General features: G+C 52.6%; 1 protein-coding gene across 3 annotated transcripts; it reads right to left on the reverse strand.

Annotated features, from left to right (window-relative positions):
• Window positions 1-11,803: 11,803 nt before the first annotated feature.
• Window positions 11,804-20,790, reverse strand: PLEKHO1 (pleckstrin homology domain containing O1). 3 transcript variants are annotated; one of them, XM_008155808.3, is made up of 6 exons: window positions 20,514-20,790; window positions 19,774-19,920; window positions 15,116-15,256; window positions 14,185-14,289; window positions 13,713-13,814; window positions 11,804-12,638 (listed from the first exon to the last, which is right to left on the reverse strand). In XM_008155808.3, exons 1-6 carry the CDS (start codon window positions 20,541-20,543, stop codon window positions 11,934-11,936), a joined length of 1,230 nt encoding a protein of 409 aa, XP_008154030.1. In that variant the 5' UTR covers window positions 20,544-20,790; the 3' UTR covers window positions 11,804-11,933. The 3 variants fall into 3 exon arrangements, with proteins under 3 accessions (XP_008154030.1, XP_027987399.1, XP_054567849.1); XM_028131598.2 differs by having other exon boundaries at window positions 11,805-12,638; window positions 19,774-19,911; window positions 20,514-20,786; XM_054711874.1 differs by lacking the exon at window positions 20,514-20,790 and adding an exon at window positions 20,075-20,093 and having other exon boundaries at window positions 11,805-12,638.
• Between the last annotated feature and the right edge of the window lie 491 nt (window positions 20,791-21,281).

Raw genomic sequence — 21,281 nt, forward strand, 5'->3', positions numbered from 1 at the left:
CAGATGCTATCTTGGGCAAACCACTGGGAAGCTCCAGAGCAAAGACGGCTCATGAGAAGAGTTCCTATTGGGCAGAAATATCCAGGCCCTCGTGACCCCTGCCTCTGCGCTCAGTCATTGGCTGAGAGACGGAGACAGTCCTGAAGGTGCTAACACCTGGAGGCTGACAGCTCCCTGCATTTCTTGCAGCTGATGAGCAAGTTCTTTCTTGAAGACAGACCAAGTGGGGCACCTCCCTGACTACTATAGCCACCCCTGTGCCTAGAGTAGATCCGCTGTGTGGATCCCCTTCTGCATACACGTGTGAGGGGTAACTCCTCCAGGATCCAGTGCTCGCTCTCTAGGGGGCCTTAGAAAGGGAGGGCCAGAAATTACCACAGGCTGTGCTGTGCGTGGTCTTGGCTGCACCTGGTCTCCCTGCTCCATTACCTGCTCTAAACTCCACTCTCCCCCTCTGCTAGCGATGATTCCACTGTCATCTCTGCTGGTCCTAATGGCTTACCTGGTGGGGTGACCCAAACCCTTATTCTTTTTTCTGCAAAAAGCTTTATTGTTTCATTTGGTCCAATGCATGGGAGAGGGCTTCAGGGTGGTTGAAAGAATGGCTGGGGTTTCGGGGAGAGGCTCAGGCAAAAGCCAGACACCAGGGGGTGCAGAGGGGCCCCTCAAAGGCCTCGGGGCTCCAGGGGCTCCTAGTGGTGCTTGAGGGGGAGCCTTTGGAAGAGACACTCGCCCCGCCCAGCCTGGGGCCGCAGCCTGCGGAGGGCAGGCAGGTGTGGCCCATCTTCTTGATGAGTTTCACCCCTCACCCGGAAGTGGTTCTCCAGGAGTCAGAGCTGAAGGTCTGCAGGCCCAGGAGGGCCCGGGTCAGGCTCCTCTCCCAGGCCAGGGCGGCTGGCATGGCGCCCTGAGTTGTGCCCACTCATCTCGGGGAGGCTTCTGCTCGTCCTGGAGGAGAAGGCGGCCACCGCGCTGGGTTTGCATCTTTAAGAGACGCTCAGCGCCCTCGTGCTTCTCCGCCAACTCGAGGAAGAAGCGGCCCCCGCCCTCCAGAGCCACATCGTCCAGAGGTAGGTGTGGGCGCCCGCAGATGCAGGCTGGCCAGGCGGTTGACAGCAGCCTCCACCTCGGTGGAATATTTCTGATGAATTTGGGAGCTCATGGTTGTTCGGCAATAAGGAGTTAAGGTAGAAAAAAACACACAGTGTGCTGGCGGGTCTCGGAGGTGGTTCTGAAGGTGGTTCCGGCTGGAAAAGACAGTGAAGGGTGGTCGGAGGCTGGAAGAAGGGGCGTCCCTGGGTCTGTTCTGTCCAACACTGTTGAAGCAAGAGACAGACCCGGGACCACCAAGGCACTGTCCAAACCCTTACTCTTGAGGAGGTCTGACCCCCTGATAACCCCACCCATTCCAGGCTGGGGTGTGCTTGCCATTCATGTCACAGTTGGGCAACAGAGTGCCAAGAGGTGGCCAAATGAATTACCTGAGTTCCACACATATCCCTGCCCTCTTGTGTAGCAATTCTACCTCCTTCTGCTGATCAGGCTCAATATCCCTGCCTCAGGCCCTACTCACCGTGGAGAGCTTGCATGTCCCGCAGTCTATGGGCTGGAGCAGTATCCTAGGTGTGGAACAGACTGTCTCCAGAACAGAGAGGTCCAGTAGACATCGTGTTTACTTCTGTGTGGATGCAGCAACTTGTCTTTTCTTTAGAGCAGTGGTTCTCAACTTCCTAATGCCGCGGCCCTTTAATACAGTTCCTCATGTTGTGGTGACCCCCAACCATAAAATTATTTTCATTGCTACTTCATAACTGCAATTTTGCTATTGTTAATGAATCGTAATGTAAATATCTGTGTTTTCCGATGGTCTTAGGTGACCCTAAGGTTGAGAACCGCTGCTGTAGAGCCTAAGACCATCGGAAAACACAGACATTTACATTACGATTCATAACAGTAGCAAAATTACAGTTATGAAGTAGCAATGAAAATAATTTTATGGTTGGGGGTCACCACAACATGAGGAACTGTATTAAAGGGTCGTGGCATTAGAAAGGTTGAGAACCACTGCTTTAGAGGGATGTCCTAGCACCGTGGTCGGCAAACCGCGGCTCGCGAGCCACATGCGGCTCTTTGGCCCCTTGAGTGTGGCTCTTCCACAAAATACCACGGCCTGGGCGAGTCTATTTTGAAGAAGTGGCGTTAAAAGAAGTTTAAGTTTAAAAAATTGGGCTCTCAAAAGAAATTTCAATCGTTGTACTGTTGATATTTGGCTCTGTTGACTAATGAGCTTGCCGACCACTGGCCTAGCACACCCCTGACCGCTGGACCCAAAAGACTTTACTGAAGCAGCCGCTCCCTGAGTCTTCATAGAGTTTTTGTCTCACCTTCTTGAGTGCACGGGTCTTACCACGGCTTCCAGGTGCCGGTCACCTCTTGCTCTTTCTCCCCAATCAGTGTAACGTCGTTGATGCACTGGGTCACTCACTGTGATGTTCTGTGGGATGTCCAGATGCTCTAAAGCAGTGGTCGCCAACCTTTCGGACCTCACGGACCACCAGTTGGCGACCGCTGATCTAAATCTTTTCTGAATTTATCATGACATAGATTGGGAGAGTTACTGGAGCCTGGGGAAAAACTAAGCACTGTTGTTCAGTTCATGGGAATGCTGTTTCTAGAGCCTCCTTTCTGATTGGAGTAAAGAATTCATTGGCCATGTCATGTACAGTACTTGAAGTCACATTTATATGTGCTAGCAATGAGATCACCTCTCACTGAGCTGACGATAAGCAGCAGTCGTTCTCCAGGAACCCTCTGATTTCTGCAGGGGCCACACTGGTGAATTACTGACGTATGCTAGAGACCACTATCCCTGCATCCTTGAGATCCTTAAGGGGGGCGTTGATTTCTGTCTTCCCTCCAAAATGGGACATCATCTTTTTATTTACCATCTTGTCTGGGAGTTAGGGGAGTGGAGAGAGAGGCACGATTTCACAGGCGTCGAGATGACCTTCCCTGCTGTGCTAGCTCTTACCACATCAACCAATGACCCAAGGTGGGGCCTTTTCTAACTGCAAAATATATACATCCCAGTTACACATTCAGGGGCTGGGGCAGTGACTACCAGGTGGGGCCATGGACCCAGTGGATCTACTTTAAGATGGACTTCAACCAAGACTCCATTTTGACCTGGCTTATATCTTATATCCCATCCTAATGGGGGTCCACAGTGACATTTCAGGTCTCTGAACATCAGTGTCATTTCAGATCCAGTGTCCTACTGGATGCTCCCCTCCCCTAGTTTACAGTCACCCAGGTAAACGGCTGTGAGTCCCTTTGGGAGAAAGACTGGTGGGATTAATACTTGCTGAGCTAGTGCAGGGCCTTCCTTCAGGGCACTCAGCCACTGTTTCATTCAATATATTTCAGGTCTGAAAACAATCTCAGGGCTAGAACTGGGCAAAGGATCATGAGTTTTTAAAAAGTGTTAAAATATTTTATTTTTAACTGTGGTAAAAAAACACATAAAATTGATCACCCATAACCATTTTTAAACGTACAGTTCAGTAGTGTTACGTATATTCACAATGTTGTGCATCCCAGCTCCAGAACTTTTTATGAATTTCACTACTTTAAATATATCCTACAAGTGGAAACATACAGTATTTATCTTTTTGTGACTGGCCTACTTCCCTTAGCATAATGTCTACAAGGTTCATCCATTTGTAGCATATAACAGGATTTCCTACCTTTTTAAGGCTGAATAATATTTCATTGTATATGTTCCACATTTTGTTTATTCATTCATCCTTTTTTTAAAAGCTTTTAAAAAATATATTTCTTTATTGATTTCAGAGAGGAAGGGAGAAGGAGATAGAAACATCAATGATGAGAGAGAATCATTGATCGGCTGCCTCCTGCATGCCCCCCACTGGGATCAAGCCCACAACCCAGGCATGTGCCCTTAGCCGGAATTGAACCTGGGACCCTTCAGTCCACAGACTGACACTCTATCCACTGAGCCAAGCCGGCTATGGCTATGCATTCATCCTTTATTGGACACTTGGAGTTCTTCCACTTTTGGTCCATTGTGAATAATGCTGCTCTGAACATGGGTGTGCAACTATCTCTTCAAGATCCTGCTTTCAATTCTTTCGGAAATATGCCAGGAGTGGGATTACTGCATCATATGGGAATTCTGTTTTTATAAGGAGCTGCCATATTGTTTTTTCAAAGTGGCTGCACCATGTTACATTCCCACGAACAGTGCACAAGGATTCCAGTTTCTCCACATCAAGGAATATAATCAAGTGCTCAGCCTCCTGCTCATCCAGTCTTGCATTCTTTTGATTATATATCAAACTATGCTCTCATGTGCTGCCCATTTATTTTATTCCTCAGGACATTGTGCTCTACTAACCAGCTCAGATCTCTGTGGGTCCAGCTCCCTTGGCTGGCCCTTCACCCATGCTGGTCATTAAGATAATTGTGACTCTTAGCTCCTATGATTGCTGCCTTCCCTCTGCTGATGGTGATGATTGCTATGAAGTATTCTAGCTCTGTGATTGCCTCTCCTACCTTCATTCCTGGCTTGAAGAGGTGAGCCACCACTGACCTTAGTGATGCTGGTTGATGGCCCTCTCATCAGCACACTCCTGATGGCGTGTCTTCTGGAACTTCCATGGTAATCCCATGGTGGGTCTTCAGGCCTCAAATACTAGATCCATCCCAAATGTCCACTCCCTAAGCTTTTAAATCCTTTCCTTTACTGTCTGATGTGGCAATTTAGGCATTTCAAACGTGGTCGGTGTGGGCCATCACTTTTCCCAGTCTTCTAATAACACGTTTGAACCATCCCAGGGGACCTTGCTGGAATATAAACCTCGTATCCCAAGCGAGTGTTCCCAGGCTAGTAATCTCTTCCTTATCCAGTTTTATATTCTAGTTCCCTTGATCAAGCACATTCAAAGTCTAATCCACGGCAAACTCTCCTGCTCCTGCTGGTCCATGCTCTTGGGCACATACTATTCCTTTCCTTTCTTAGGACGTCCAGCATATTCTCATCTGAATTGTGCTGTAACTTAGCTCTACTTATCCATCCTGGGAGCCAGAAGAGGAGATGAGGCAGACCCTGACCCCTGTCACTTTTTAAAAAAAATTATTTTAAATATATATTGTTATTGGTTTCAGAGAGAAAGAGAGAGGGGGAGAGATAGAAACATCAATGATGAGAGAGAATCATTAATTGGCTGCCTCCTGCACAGCCCCACTGGGGATCCTGCAACCTGGGCATATGCCCTGACTGGGTATCGAACTGTGACCTCCTGGTTCATAGGTAGATGCTCAACTACTGAGCCACTCCAGTCTGGCACCCCTGTCACTTTTTAGGGAGGACCCTTTGCATTGTCTTTCCTGGGGGCAGGGGGTGCTAGCTCTTAATGGGGAGGGGTGGGCCATCTTTGTATGGGAAACCAAAATCTTCAGGGACATCCACAGACCAAGGTTGCCAGATGTCCCATGCCATGCATTAGGGTTCCAGTCTAGGTTTTCTCAACCAATGCCCTGGTCTTGGCCTAACAGATCTACCTTGGCTGAAGGTTCCAGCTACCTGCCTCAGGTGACAGTCTTTGAAGCTCTGTGACGCTATTCATTTCTGAGTTGGATCTTCATCCTTTACTGCTTTCCTACTGCAGGAGCTAAGGACCTCTTTGTAAGCTCCCAAATCAGCCTCTGGCTTCCACACTCGGTTTCAATTGTTTGGTAAATTGTTTGGTAACTGCTTTTCCTTATCTCTCTGTAAAATGCCAGTGCAGTTTAGTAGCAATCAGCCAATTCCATTGTCCTGGAATGAGTTGTTCCCCTGTACTTTTCAAATGGCTGAATCATTTCACTGGCCAGGATGGCCCTCTCCATCAGCTCTTCTCCTAAGTTACCACTGGTGAAATTTTTTTTGGCTGGAGACCATTTCTATCTTTATCTTTCCTTCCGAGTTTGCAAATTGAATGGTTCCTTCTTTAGTTCCTTTCTCTTGCAGTACCTTATCGTTTACAGCTAAGAAAAACTTATTGGTACTTTCAACATCCCGCCTGGAAACCTCCTTGGCCACCTCCAACAAATTCATTAGAAAACTTTTTCTGTTTTCCAAGTCCACAGGAAACGGTTTCATTCCCCCACTATAGAACACAGTGACTCTTTCTCCAACAATTTCCTCCCTGCTCATCCAGCCTCTACTAATAGTCTCCTTGCTGCCTGCTGTCTGGTCCCAATGCCAATGCCACATGCTTTAGGTTTTAATTATGGCAGTTTCCCATTTCCATGTACCAGTGATGGTTTATTCATGTCTCACAATTCTGTGGATTAATTGGATGGCTGGTCTTCTGGTCTTGTCTGTTGTGCTGCAATCAACTTGTGTTTGCCTGGAGGCTTGGATGTTGGGGTAGTTCCGTGTGGTTTCAGGGCCTCTTGCCCCACGTGGACTCACATCCTCAAGGATGTTAGTTCAGGCTCTTACATGCAGCTGGATTTTAAGATGGTCAGCGAGGAAACTGCAAGACCTCTTAGGGCCTAAGCTCCAGAACTTACACAGTGGCATATTCTATTAGTCAAAGCAAGTCACAAGGCAAACCCTGTTTCAAACGGTGGTTGGAGAAATAGCAATGCCTTTCAAGTGGGAGGAGCAGTAAACTCACATTGAAAAAGAGTATGGAGGGAGGTTGATTCATTGGGGACCGTTATTTAAGGATCCACCCCACTAGGTTAAGTTGAAGGTGCTTGCTGAATACCCAAGTAGAGATGTCAAATAGACACTTGGCTGTGACTTGATCCCAGAGTGGGGTTCAGGCCGAGGAAGTAAGTTTGGGAGTCATCAACATATACGTAGATGTAATGCTTATGTGCATCTTCCTGCTCTCCAGGTTCCCGATTCCTACGTAAGTCTGGACTGTGGACGAGGCCGAGTGCTTGAGGCCCTCTGCAGCCAGAGCTGGGTGGAGGCTGGGGGAAGAGGAACGTTATGTTCTTGCGGTGGCTCCACTTCCCCACTTGGGCATAGAGCATTCCACTAGCCCTCTCCCCCCGCCTCCCATGACAGCCACAAACTTAGGGATGAGAGGAGGACAACTGGCCTGCACGTGGAAGACGTAGGACAGGAAACCATTCCGCTGCCTTATTTTGCCACCTAACAAAGGAACCCAGAAACATGGACACCGAGGCACATCGCCCTGTTTCCTTTTCTTTTTGTTGTGCTGCATTTGCTGCCGGGTAGGCAAGCTTTGCAAAAGCAACCAGATTCCCATTGTTAACCAGTTCCAACCATTTCCTCTCACTACAGGACAGCTATTGGAGCATCACCCCGAAGTGTCTGACAATACTTTGTTACTCAAACCTGATGACCCCTATTTTACATTTTTCTGTATTTCTTGGGAGGAAGGAGTCGTTTGCTGTCATGGTTTTAATATCTGGAAGAAGAAAAAGCAAGAATGAGGTTGAATCTAGTATTTCTGAAAGAAAGAGGTGATTTCAGACCTCTTCCAAACCAGCAGGAAAGACAGGGGCGATAGCTCCAACTTGTCCAAAGAAAGAAGCAAAGAGGAGGAAAGATCAGGAGTTGGAGACTGATGCAGATCAAGAGTTCTACTCTTTACAAAAATGGAAAGTGTCTATGTCTCTCGTTTTTGTAACTGCACCAACCTTTACCCTCCTAATAACTCCGGAAGAGCTGGGAATCTGTATTCCCCAAGAGCTCCCCAACATTAACACAGCTCTCCCACACTTATTAATTCTCCAAGATCCTGTTTTTAAACTGGTCCTGCTAATTTTTGCATTCTCTCCATGCAGGCAAGGAAACCCAGGGTTGGGCTGGGGTTGGGGTTAGGCATGTACAGGAGTTTCTGGCTCCATCTCTCCTTTCCTGATGGAGCTGGGTTGCACTAATTGACCTCGAGGGTCTCCGCTGTGCTAAGCTGGGTGTTTGTTAGATCTCGTTAAGCTTGTAATTAGTGCAGAGAATCTAGGTCAGAGGGAACTGGTTGGAGTGATGGTCTCAAGGGGCAAAAATACAGGCAGGGAATAGCAAACAGGTTCCACATTCTGTGGGTGTGGTGAGCCAGGGACAGGGGAGGGTGGGACTCAGACAAATAGACACATGCAGAAAGGCGTTCAAAACTCGTGTGTGTGTGTGTGTGTGTGTGTGTGTGTGTGTGTGTGTGTGTGTGTGTTCCCTCCCGTATTTACTCGGGTTTCTTTCCAATCTCTCCATATATGGTGTGGCTCTAGACCGAGCTGGGGATTGGCTGCTGTTGTTGGGAGACCGGGAGGTAGGAAGAAAGCAGAGAAAGAAATGAACCAGGCAAAGGAAGGGGGTGAGAGGAGGGAGGCAGCTGTAGCCGAGACCTGAGGATGCAGAATGGGGCTGGGACTGCTTGCCTGTGAGGTTTAGGAAAAGGAGAGGGTCTTTGGGACTGGATTCTTTTGGGGGAGAATGAGGCAGAATTTATTGTTGGAGAGGGGCTGGAGAGGGGCCAAGAGCTATTTCTCCGGGGTCACAAGCACAGCATGGCTCCTAAAGGTTGGAGCAGGAATTAGAGAAACTCCTTGGGTCTCCCCCCTTTTTCTTTTCACCCTAAACAACCCATAACAATGCTGTGGAAATAAGGAAATTGCATGCAAATTAACTCATCAGCTTTCCAGATCAACACCTCAGGCAGTCTTCCTGATGGAGCAAGACCTGGACTGTTCCCCAAACCTGTATCTGTTCCCCCAACCACCTCCTTAACAATTTAAAGAGGAAGAACAAGAAACGCTGAGGAAATGCCACTGAGACCTGAAATGGCATTTAGTTCTTTGCCTGTCTCTACCTCTCACCCCACTTGAACTCTGTGTTCTGGATTTCCTCACCTCCCCATCCTAGGGCCTCCCAAAAGATTTTCCCTTTTCCAGTTCAATAGTGTAAGAATAGAATATAACAAAGTTGTTGAGCGAAAGGTGTGTGTGTGTGTGGGGGGGTGGTGGGGGGGTGGCGGGAGAGAAAGAATAAATATTCATCCTGAAAAATGTCTACTGGCAACTGTGTAGTAAGCAAGTTGCCCACATCCCCCCACTCCATCTATCCACGTACCCCAGAATATAGTGACTAGGAGGAAGTAAGGAAACCACTGCAGGTAAAGACATTGGGCTGATGGAGTGAGGAAGGAGAGGTGCTGGGTGGGGGCGAGGGAGCTAGAGCGACAGCATTATCGTCCCCAGTCAGAGTGCCCATGCTCACTGTTTGCTAACAGAAATCATGGCAGCACCACCATCAGGGTACACCTGAAGCTATTTCTCCAGCGGGAAGCTTGGCTTTGTGCTGAGCTCTGGAATTCTTTCTGCCTCTGGCCTTCAGCACAGTACCTGGCACTCCCGCCTTGAAGAAGGGGAGGCTCTGGGCACAGCCTGTGGACTGGATGAGTTCCCGGACTAGAACAAAGTGACAGTGATTAACCCCGTGCCCTAGGCCTCATTCCAGTCTACTCCCGCCACCTGAGCGGGCTGTTCATCGCCCACTGAGTCCCGCTGATAGCAGCAGCTGCAGCAGCCACAGCTGCCCCTTACCGAGTGCCAGAGGCCATCTCTCAACGGCCAGGCATCTCCCATGGGCTGTCTCTACCCATCCAGCAATAACTCTCCGTTTGCAGATGAGAACACTGACTCTCAGAAAGCTTGCGCCCTGCCCAGAGCCTCGTAACTGAAGTCAGAATTTGAACCCACATCTGTTTGGCTCCAAAATTGGGCTCATTTTGCCACCTTGTGATCTGGTTCTGCTGCCCGAAGACCCCAGGAGCTCAGTGCCCAGCTCTTGGTAGCCCAGGGCCCCCAATCTTCCTTTTCTGCTCCCCCTCACCTGTCATTCTTCTTTCCAGTGTCTCCTCCATCCTCTGGCTCCCTTGGGAGCCACAGATAATTGACATGTTGGGATATACATGCCATTCTTGCTTATGTCTTTTTCTTCATTATGTGGGAGCGACAAAGGAGGAAAGAAGGGAAAAGAAAATTCGTACAAAGCTGGAGACTTATATAAAGAAAGTATCTTTTTTGTTGTTGTTAATCCTCACCTAAGGATATTTTTTCCATTGATATTTAGAGAGTGTGGAAGGGAGGGAAGGAGGGACAGAGAAACATCAACCTGAGACACATCGAGTGGTTGCCTCCTGCACCTACCCCAACTGGCGCTGGGGATTGAACCTGCAACCCAGGTACATGCCCTTGACCGAGAATTGAACTGGCAACCCTTTGGTGGCAGGTGCTCTAACCACTGACCATGCCAGTCAGGGCAAAAGTATCATTTTAACCAAGACTTTCAATGTTTGTGACAATGGCCTGCTGTCCACGCTTAGAGTTTAGGAGTGACGCCTGCTTGGAGGACAAAGTCTGGAGACCCAGATTCCCTCACCTGCTGCCCCGGGAGACAGGGGATGACTTGCAGGTGGCACTCTGGTGCACTCCTCCCCACTCTGTAGGCATGTTCCCAGGGAAGAGACTAGTGTAGGTAACCACAGGCCAGATCTAGGGAAATCATGACTGTGAGTGGCGGGGACTAAAAGCAGCAATCTCTCCCCTAGAGATAGTGTAACTTGGAGAGATTCCCCATCCTGCTTACATGGGTTGTGGGAGTGATAATGTCTGAGCAGAACAGGAACTGAAGGGTCTGTTTCATCCAAAGGTTTTACCTTCTTTCCCTCCCATCTTCCTGAATGTCAGTCACATTGGGGCAGCCTCATAGCCAGGATGTACCGGCCGTTGTCCCATTGTCCCCATTTTCGCCCCCTTCTTCCCTCCCACCCCTAGAAGCTCTAGATCTTGGCTCTTGTAGGTGAGATCCAGGGAAGCAGACCAACTGCCTTTCAATCCCGCATTTACTTGGTCCATGAGGCTCTGCCCTTCTTTCCAAAAATCGTCCATACCTTGCCTTCACAATTCTCCTCTGGACCTGAACTCTTGTTACTAAACCTGATCTTAGAAACGTCAGAGGAAAGAAGCAAACAGAATGAAATGAGCTGTGGAGGACCTGCCACAGGGAAGCAGGCAAGGGAAGCTAGTTGGGAGGCGTGAGCAGGGAGATGTTTTTCTGAAGCTGGGGCCTGGTGTTGGGAGGGAGGTTTAAGGAAGGAGGGGGAGGCTACAGGAAACCTCGCGTGGCCAAAAGAGGAACCGGGGCACATGTTCGGTTTTCCCCTTCCTCCAGCCGAGCTTGCATCACAAATCAGTTTCATTCTTAGTTTGGCTCTTCGACTGAGGTCAGCTGTCCCTAGTTCCTCTCTGCTAGGACCCTCTAGTCCAGTGACCACACCCATCCCACCAGCCACTGTGTCTCTGAATCGGTGTGGGGAAGGGTTGCGGGAGGCAGGCAGGCAGGCCGCTCAGTCTCAATCGGGGCTCGCTGGGAGTGAGAAGCCAGTGTCTGACAGGGAGGATTTTAATCCCCCGATCCTCTCAGGCCTGGGAGAAGTTCCACTTCTGTGTGCGTGGACCAGGGGCTCTGGCTTCCACATCCCTGGAGCTAGAGCCGGGCAGCTAAAATTTCACCCTCAGATTGAAAACTTGGGGCCCGCCCTCCAACTTAAAGCCTATACAAAGCATATTGCCCACTCGGTCTCAGAGGGTGGCATGTGTGACATGGTCAGACTGTGCCTTTGCCGCCCTTCTCTCTCTTCATCTGGGCAAAGCTTCCTGATACTGCCACAGGGGTCACCCCTCCTCAAATCTGAGAGGGGGGTAAGGAAGGGAAGGGGGTTGGGAAAGGAAGGTTGCAGGAGGGTCGGGCATCAGCAAGAGCAACAAGTTTGATTGTGTTTTTGTTTTCTTTTTTTAACTGAGGTAAATAAAAAAGCTTTATCCTGCAACACTTGGAGATCAGAGTCTGTGGCCCCACCCTCCCAAGTTCCAGACCCTGTCCCCTTCCTTCACATGAGGCTCTTCCGGTACTGACTGTGCTGGGCGGTCTGTCTGAGGTGGGAGTCGGGGGTCTGCAGGTCCATCTGTCTGTAGAGGTCCCTCAGCTCCCTGACCTCCTGCAGCACCCTCTTCGCCTGGCTCCAATTCGAAGACGCCTCTCCCAGCAGCCGCTCCGTCTTCAGCAGCAGCTGCTCTGACTCCGAATCGGGAGGAGACCGAGGGGGGTCCTTGGCCTTTCGCTTCCCATCTCCCAGTCCCTGAACCTCCGCCAGCAGCTCCTGAGTCTTCTCCAGTTTCCTTGCTACCAGGTCCTGGATCCGGGACAGCTGCCCCGGGTGGGGGGGGGTGCGGGGTGGGGGCTCCTCGGCCCGCAGTTGGAGGGTGCAGGCTGGGGCGGTGTCCCGCTGAGACAGGATCTCCTCCAAGGAGGCACAGCGGCCTTTCTCTGTGGGGGTCAGCTTCTTAGGTGCCTGGGGGGTGTAGGTGGCCCCCTTGCCTGGCTTTTCCCAAGGCCGAGGGAGGCCGCTTGCCCGGTCTGAGGAGGGCTGGATCCGGTCTGAGTCCGCTCTCCGCCGGCTGCCTGCGAGCTGGGCCACTGACTTGTCCAGGTCGACCCGGAAGCTCTCAGCACAAGAGGTTGGTTCCTCAGGGGAGGGGTCTTCCTCCTGGATCAGGTCCAAGGTCAGCATCCCATCTGAGGTAGAGGTGGAAGCCTGGAGAGGGAGAGGCGGGGAGGGAGGGGTCAGCCTCGTCGGTGGGCATTGCAGGAGCGGCTGCCCACAAGACGCAAGCTGTGCCCGCGTCCCTGCTCAGCAGCTTCCCCGATGAGAAGCCCTCCTTCCCGCTGAGCCCTCTGGCTGCTCCTTCCTATTTCTGATACCGACTTGGACTTTGTTCTTTTACTTTTCTGTGATTAAAAGTAATTTCGCAGGCGTGTTTCCCACATTCTCCACTTTGCTAAGAGCTTCCCGAAGAGTGTCGTTCTCCTCTGCATTGTGGACTCTAAGCATCGCACTGGGTTTACACTCACAGGATGCTCCACACAGCACAGTACCTGCATCCTCTGAGCCACCCCCACCCTCTGCTACTGGAACTCAGAACCCCTGGCCTTCCAACCAAACTTGCTCTCCTGTCTCTAGAATACTCTAATTAAAAAAAAAGTGCTAAGGGTAGTCAGTGCCTCAGCTGCATGGATACAAATGTGGTTTCACACACGGCAGCCCTTTTACGGCAGGCGATTACCGCCCCACTTTACAGGTGGGGACACGCAGCTTCTGGGAACCAGAGAGTGAACTAATTGGCAAAGCTGGGTTCCCACCCGGGTCTGACTCCAGAGCCTAGCCTACATTCCTTCTACCTGACTGCCCCTCCTCCTAGACGGAGAGAGAAGCACCACTTTGTATGTTACGGGTGTGTGTGTGTGTGTGTGTGTGTGTGTGTGTGTGTGTGTGTGTTACTGTGATCCTTCCTCCTCTGAGCCTGGGGAACGTAACGCTGTTACCGGTCAGGACAGCTGCCACCAGAGAGTAGCTTATCCTGCCTTTGTCACTTTCCCCCAAAGGATGATGAGTTTATTGAGGACAAGGACTTAGAACTCACAGTAGGTGCTGAACAAACATTTCTGAACTGGAGGAATCAGGCAGGGCGGGTGGGCAGAGGGACATCCCAGCCTTTGACCTTGGCCTCACAAATGCCTCCGGTGGGATCTCTGCGATACAGTCCTATCTAAGATGGACTGACGTGGAATTGGCCCTTCGGCAATTTGTACTTTCTGACGTCTCACATACCACGGCCATTAGGTGTCCCCGAGTTGGTGGGCGGCGGGAGTGCTGGATTTTTGCCCTGTCTCGGGTGGGGTGGGCGAGATAGCTGTCCTCTTCAACCGTGACCTGAAGAGAAGCACCGTGAGGCTATGACTGCTCTTCAGAGACTCTGTCCCAACCCCGCATCCCCTGAGGCCTAAACATGCCTGGGCTCGGAAAGAAACCTACCCGTGAACTGCTGCTGAGCAAGTCCAAGGGCAAGGTTTACTGGCTAGGAGGGGGCTCCTCAAGCTAGCCCAAGGCTGGCCCGGCCTCACAGAGCAGGGGAGGGGGAATTAGCAGAAGAGACGGAGAGGGTAGAAAGAGAAAAAGGGTTTTTGAAAGGGAGCTGGTGAGGGAGCAAGTGAACGGGGCCCGCACCCCAACCTTCCCTCTTTAGTGAGCCCCAGCAGCTTCCCCTGCCCCGGCGCCCCGCTCCCCACAATGAGCCTCTGACCTCATCCAGGATGCGGTTCTTGGCCCGGGTGATAGCAGAGTTGAGGGCATTGATCCACGATTCCTTCTCTTCTGGACTCACTGCCAGGAAGATCAGGTTGGGTGCCTGTGAGGGGAAGATTCTTGTTTCAGCCAGGGTTTTAGAGCTGGTGTCTCACCTTGACAGTGAAGAAATAAGAAATTATAATCTCATTCTCTGAGACCCAGCTCCTGGAAGGAGAGAGATTCTGCTTCCAGAGTCATCCATAACTTAAAAGAAACCAGCCTCTATTCCTGCAAAACGCCACAGCTTGCAAGTTGTTTTAGAAATGACCAAAGAAGAGCTGAGAAGGGTCTTGGGTATTAATGTGGTACTGGAAATAACGCGAGGAGGTTTGCTGAAGGACAGTGCTAAAATAAAGGTTTTTAACTGTTTGAAGAAATAGAATGCGACAGGAATGGCTTGCCTTAGCCAGGAGAAATTAGATTCAGAAATTCAACCACGTATCAGGATACAGGGAAAAGTGATTTTCTCCCAAGCAATGCGCGTGTGTGCCTGCGTATGTGCGTATGCGAGGGAGAGGGGCAGGCAGGGGTGTACGTGCGTGCATGGGTATTCCAGGGAGGCGAGGAGGCAGAGAGAGAAGGACAATGACCTTTGTTTGAAGGCTGGCTTGCCTGGAGGGCAGGAAATGGCCATAGTATTCTCAGGCTAAATAATAAAAGCTGGCAGGAGAGCAGAAATCCAGGGCCTCTGAGCCAGGAGGCTGAGGGAGAGATCCTGGAGAGGACAGGCATTCTCCCCGGCCCCCCTCCCAGGCCCTGACCTCATCCCAGATGCGATCCTTGGCCCTGGGTGATAGCCGGCTTGAGGGCAGGGCTGTAATGCGTCAAAGGTGTGGGAACCCTGACCTGGTCAGAGTTCCTGTGGCCGAGGCACAGGAAAAACATACCGTGTTGCCGGGCTGTTTGGAGTGGGCAAGAGTGAACTTGCTATGATTTTTCTTGCTCCTGCTCTTGGATTTCCGGAGCTCTTCACACTTCTCATAGTCACTCAGGTCAAACACCTCCTGGATATTTTTCTCATCTTTCACCTAGGGGAGGGTTGGAGGTGAGGTGATGAGGATAGAATTACTTAGTCTCTGCCCCCCAGTTGTTTAGATCGGTCTTGGGGACAGAGGAAGCCTGAGAGGGAGGGATGACAGGACAGGAAAGGCCTATCCCACCCAAGGCCCACAAAGGCCGACAGTGGGGGACAGCGCTGGGCAGCCAAGTCCTGACTCCTCAGCTGGGAGTCTGCTCCAACTCCTCCTCCCGACTGTCCTCTGCCAAGCACCCCAGTATGACACCCTTGTCCATGACTCCCACTTTGTCCTTCCTTCAGAGGACAGGCTTACACAGCTACCAGGTTAATCCTGTCATCCCAAAGGAAGCAAGACCCCGACAGCCCTGGCTTGTCCAGAGGGAGGAGATGAAGGCAGGGCCTGTGTCAGGGGGTGTCTGGAGGCCGCGAAGGGCTGCCTCTGGCCTCCCCCATCTCATGTGTATGTTGTCCTCTTGTCGCTTTCTTACCCTACGTGGCTCATTCCCCGACATATGCTATTAGAGTCATCTCCCTCCTCCATTTCAGGAGTTCCCTTCAGTTTGTTCAGGGAAGCTGAAAAATACACGCGTGGCTCCCAACCCTCCTTCCTCCCCTCACGGTGTTGTGCCGGCCCAACCTAGCTCTTCAGGCTTGAAAAGCCATTCCCATCCGCCGCCTCTCTCCAGGCCGAGCCGCACTCATCCTCTCCCTGGAGGACTGAATTCCAGACTTGGAAGTAAGTATTCTGCCATCTCCTTCCACGATTGCAGTTTGAGAGCCCAAGTCCCCGTTCTGCCAGGAAGTTCTTCCTTGCGTCTAAACTTAGCCTTTCCTGCTTGCAGTATCTGTCTTGCACCCTGGTTCTACCCTTCGCAGATCCATCCAGCAGTTGGCTCTTAACTCTCTTGCGAAACGTCTGACCAGAGGCCACAATTCTATCTACATCCTCCAACCCCAACCAGCATTTTCCGAGTTCCACAAGGCAAATTCCATTAGCATTTCTTCCTTTTTAAACCTCTCAGAGTTTGTTCCTCCTGCCCCCCCCCCCCCAGGTGTTTCCCACAGCCCTGGGATCCAGAAGCTGTGGCTCAGGGACTGCTTGGGCTTGTGAGAGGAGAGGAGACATCGTGGCTGGCCCAGAGGAAGCAACCTGTGGTTAGAAAACCCATTCACCCTCTGCTGCCTGGGTCTGGGGTCGGCAGACCCTGGCTACGAGCTGGTCCTGTTTTTCTGGGAAGAGAGACCAGCACTTGTCTCGGGAAAACTAAACAAACACAAAAGTAGCTGCCTGTCTTCCTTGGAAGACATGCACTCGCCTTGTCTGGAACTATTGCACAAGCGTCTCCACTTGTCAAGCTCTGAAACAGAAATTGTGTGTGTGGCAGTGACTTTATCTATCCTCTTGGTTCTCAACAGCCTTGAAGTAGGGAAGCGGTTCTCTCTTCTACCCCCCAGCCCATCTCTGGTCTTGCACCTGCCCATCCTTCTGACTTGCCGCTGGACCCAGGGGGCTGACGTAGGTGACAAGAGCCCCAGTCAGGTGAATGGCTGCTCGCACACCCACTCTGTTTCTACTTGGCTCCTCCAGGGCTCTCCCTTTTCTAGGGCGCCCTGGCTTTGAGCTGGGAAGGGATCAGAGGCCTTGAAGGATTATGGGTAGATGTACACAAGATGCTGGCAAGGAACATCCAAGAACAATTCCCAGAAACATGGGCAGGGATGTGGGATAAAGCATCACTCCTTTTCTCCCCGCCTTCCTCAGGGTTGAGACTATCAGCAGAGGCCAGAAATCTTGGAGAGGAAAGTGCTGGGTGTGTGTATGTAGCCAGGGGAAGAGAGTTACTTGTTCTGTTTTCCTTAGGGGAAGGAAGGGAAGGGAAGGGAAGGGAGAAGGGAAGGGAAGGGAAGGGAAAGGAGGGGGTATTCTGGCTTGGACACAGCTGATAAGGAGCTCTGGGGGGCAGGTGAGCACTTGGTAGGGCGGGGAAGGGCAGGAGATGGCTGACGCAAGTATTAGGACAAGTATATTCCAGTCCCCGGGAAGATGGACAGCTCCAAGACCCCTGTTCTCCACTGCACTGTTTCTCCCCCGTCTCTAATTCCCAAAGTCTCATTGATAATTACCCATCTTCCAAACTTAACCCTTCCTTCCCCTGGATTCTTTGTCCTTGGCCCACAGAAAGGGGTTTTCCCATGCTTGCCAAAAAAGGTGCCCCGAACGGAATTTCCTCTACCATGAGGTCTCTCGAAGGTCTAGTTTCTGCTCCTGTACAGCAGCCCCTTTGACTGAAAACGAGGGGGAAAATTCAACAACAAATATAGAAGGATTTCTTTGATGGAGACAGTTGTGGGACTCTCTGCCTTTATGAGGGGAAGAACCAAAAAAAGACTTGCAAATTCTAGGGGAGGGAGAGAGGAGTTTTCTTACGTTAACACGTAACTTACAAACAATATATACTTTGCATTTCTTTTTAAAACTCTTGAATCTACTGGCTCTGGAGCTTTTGGGGAGTGGACAGAATAAAGCCTGGAGTCCTCTGGCCGGTTCACCTTTCATCTAGCCCCGGTAGCACGGACACTGGCTCCGAAGAAGAACACCAATAGCCTTGTTCTCCCTTTTCCCGGGCCCTCCTCAGCAGGGGGCCGTTGGCCCCATGACCAGTCAGATGCTCCTGACTCACACGGCACCACACATCCTAGGCTGAGGTCATTCCATCCTTTCCCATCACTGCACCCCTTCCTCCAAAAACAAGGCTCGCCCATGTTCTTTCACCCCCTGACTTTGTTCTTTGGACAAATACAATCGAGAAAAACATCTACCCTTCCCCTGTTGTCAGGTTCTCTGACGTGTGGGAAGCCCTCCCTGACGGCTCACTCCCGTTTCCTGCCATTATCAAGTTCGGGGGAGACAGGAGATACACTTTGACACTTGCTTTTTTTTTTTTTTTTTTAACTGGAAAGCCAGCTAAATTGTGTAATAACTTTCTGTAGGACTGGAGTTGGGTGGAGGGGATCCTTAAAAACAAGTTCTCTTGCCTGGCGGGTGCGGGTCAGTGGTTGTGAGCATGACCAGGAGGTCACGGTTCGAGTCCCCGTCTGGCACAGGCCTGGGTTATGGGCTTGATCCCCAGTGTGGCGCGTGTAGGAGGCAGTCGATCAATGTTTCTCTCTCATCATTGATGCTTCTCTCTCTCTCCTTCTCCCTCTGAAATCAATAAAAATCTTTTTTAAAAATCCTCTTGTCAGTCTTCTCGCACCTCACTCTCTCGCCAAGTTCCCAGCTTACTGTAAGCAGCAGGGTGAGACACCCAGAGGGGTGTGTCTGGCCCCGGCACCCTCCTTCCCTCCCTAGTTGTCTCAGTGGACGTGCTGTTCGGATGCATCTCTCTGCGGGACCGTGTGTGGGTCCGTTTCGATACCATAAAAGGATTTATTTACCTAAATATGGTCGACTGCAGAAAGCAGAAGAGGTTAGACCTCAGGGAGGACTTCCCAGCTGGCCCTGCTGAGGGAACACACATCGGGGGAGGAAGGTCCATCCTGCCCCCGGAGCCCAGGACAGGCTCCCAGGCGGTGCTGACACAGCCGCGGAGGCAGGGACCGGGGTGCCTTCTAGCCTGCGGAAGGGCATTTTAGTTTCTCAGTAGGACTTCATGTTATTAATCCCAAGAACGAGAGAGAAAAGGGACAAGAGTCTGGGCTCACTGGTCTTGGCTCAGGTGCTTACCCAATGTGGCCTGTGGTTTACATTTCAACTGGAGTTCATAGCTACATTCGTCTCCCTTCCGATACAGATGGGGGGGGGGGGCTGGGGAGGGGGGCTGGGAGAGGGTGAAGAATGAATTCCTTGCTTCTTTTTAAAATTTATTTATTTATTTATTTTAGTGGAATTGGGGGTGGGAGGGGGGAACCTCGCTGTTCATTGGTCTGGTTCATGGGCTTCAACAGAAATAACGGTCTGCCACTCGCAAACGCTCCACCTCCATCGCCTAAGACTGACCCTGGGCTGTGCGTGCGTTTCTGTGATTCCCGGCAGCTGTGCTGCTGCTCTGACCTGCGTATGTTCCTGCTTCAGGCAGGAAAGGGGGGGGGGCAGCTGGGCTGAGGGGGGGGGGGCGACAGGAAGGGGTGGCGGATATGCTGCTGTTCGCAGAGCGTTTGTTTCAGGAGCGAGAGCAGAGAGAAACACCCCCACTTCAGCCAGAGACCAGGACAGGGCAGGGGACACCGGGGACACTGAGAACGCTCGGAACATCTGGGGATATCATCGTGGTCAGAAAGACACTCATTCGCCAAGAAAAACCATTAAATAAGATGCACTCTCAACTTCTCACTCAGTCTTCTCACTAAATTCAGGGTGACCTTTCCCAGCAGCTATCAGTGGGAGGGAGCGCTGAACTTGCTTTTGGAGCAAAGTGGGGGGCTAGGTAAACCTGGGAAATGAGAGGCAGATAAGCCCCCCCCCCGCCCCCCGGAGACAAGGTGGGGAGCAGGAGAAGACGGGGAGTTGGAGGGAAGGGCACCCACCTCCTTCTCGGAGATGTAGAGCTGGTCCCCTCTCAGCACCACGTAGCGGTTTTTCCAAATCTCCCTGAAAATGCCTTTCCCGCAGAATTTCCGGACCCAGCCGACCTTGTCGGGCAGCGCAGACTGGTGGTTTCCATCCTGAGGCCCCTGCCCCGGGGCAAGAGAGGAGGGGGCAGTTAGGGGATCACCGCCGTTTCCGCCGCTCCACTCGGAGCCTCGAGACCCTTCTTTCGGGGGACCGCCCCGCGGAGGCTGGAGTCCCGGACCGGCGCCCGCTCCCCACTTCCTCGGAGGTTCTCACTCCGAGGGACTCTCCCCACCGCTCTCCTCCGCCGTCCCCCCCCCACACAACTGCAGCCGCCGCGGGCGAGGGGCCTGGGCCGAGGTGGCCTCCGGTCGCCACGGGTCCCGCCCCCTCCCCCAGCCTGTGCTCGCGGCGCCGATTAACGGCGTTTTCTTTAATTTCTCATTGTCTCCTCGCCGCCGCCGCCGCAGAGCCCGTGCACCCTGCAGCCGGCCCCAGGGGACGCGGGCTGGGGTCGGGCGCATCGCCAAGTGACACCCCCACCCAAGTAAACAAACAAAAGCCCCCTCCCCCGGGGGCTCCGGGCGGGCGCGGGGCGCTGGCACCGCGGGGCCGGGGCCCGGGGTCCTGGGGCCGGGGGCGGGCGGGGGCTCACGCCAACGGGCCGGGGTCCCCCGAGCTCCAAGTCGGGCGCGGGGCCGGCGGGCGCACTCACCCTCTTGGAGGAATTGTTCTTCTTCATCATTCCGGGGGGCGCGGGCCCGGGGGCTGGGACCTGGGCCTCTTCCCGGGGAGGGTGGCGGAGATGCCCCCGGCGCCGCCGCCGCTCCGCCCTCCCTCCCCCTGGCGGACTCGCCTCCTTTGTAGCTCCGGTTACACTCGGGGCCGGCCTCCCCGCTCGCTCGCACACACGCGCACGCCCGCTCCCCGCCCCTCGGCGCCCTCCATCCCGCCGCCCACGCGGCCCGGGTCCCCGAGCTCCCGCCCGGCCCCGCCGCTCCCCGGCCCCGCGCGCTGTGGTCGGCCCGGCCCGCGCCCCGCGGTTCCCTCCAGCGGCCGCTGACGTTGCGAGTTCAAAATAAAGGGCGAATCGCGGAGCCCGAGCTGGTGCGCTCCCCCGCCTCCCTTTGTTTCTGACTCACTGAGGGTGAGGAAGGCAGACCCAAACCCCGCCGGAGACCCAGACCCAGACGGAGGGACAGCGAGAGGTGGGGCCGGGACCGACAGACAGGCCCGGCGGACCTGGCGTGGGAGACGGGGAGGCGGATGGGGCGGAGGATAGAGACGGAGAGGTGTGTGGAGACGGGGACAACCCAGATCTGCACCGTCTCCCGCCCAACCCCAAACAAAAACAAGCGCTCCAGCTGGGAGGGCGCGTCCCCCACAGCTGGCGTCCGGAAGTCACACTCCCCAGGTGGCGGAGAGAGTGGCCTGGGCAGGTCAGATGGTGGGGAAAAGTTTTATGCTTCGGAGGGTATCCGTG

Source organism: Eptesicus fuscus, chromosome 22 (genome assembly GCF_027574615.1).
Source record: "Eptesicus fuscus isolate TK198812 chromosome 22, DD_ASM_mEF_20220401, whole genome shotgun sequence".
Classification (NCBI taxonomy): domain Eukaryota; kingdom Metazoa; phylum Chordata; class Mammalia; order Chiroptera; family Vespertilionidae; genus Eptesicus; species Eptesicus fuscus.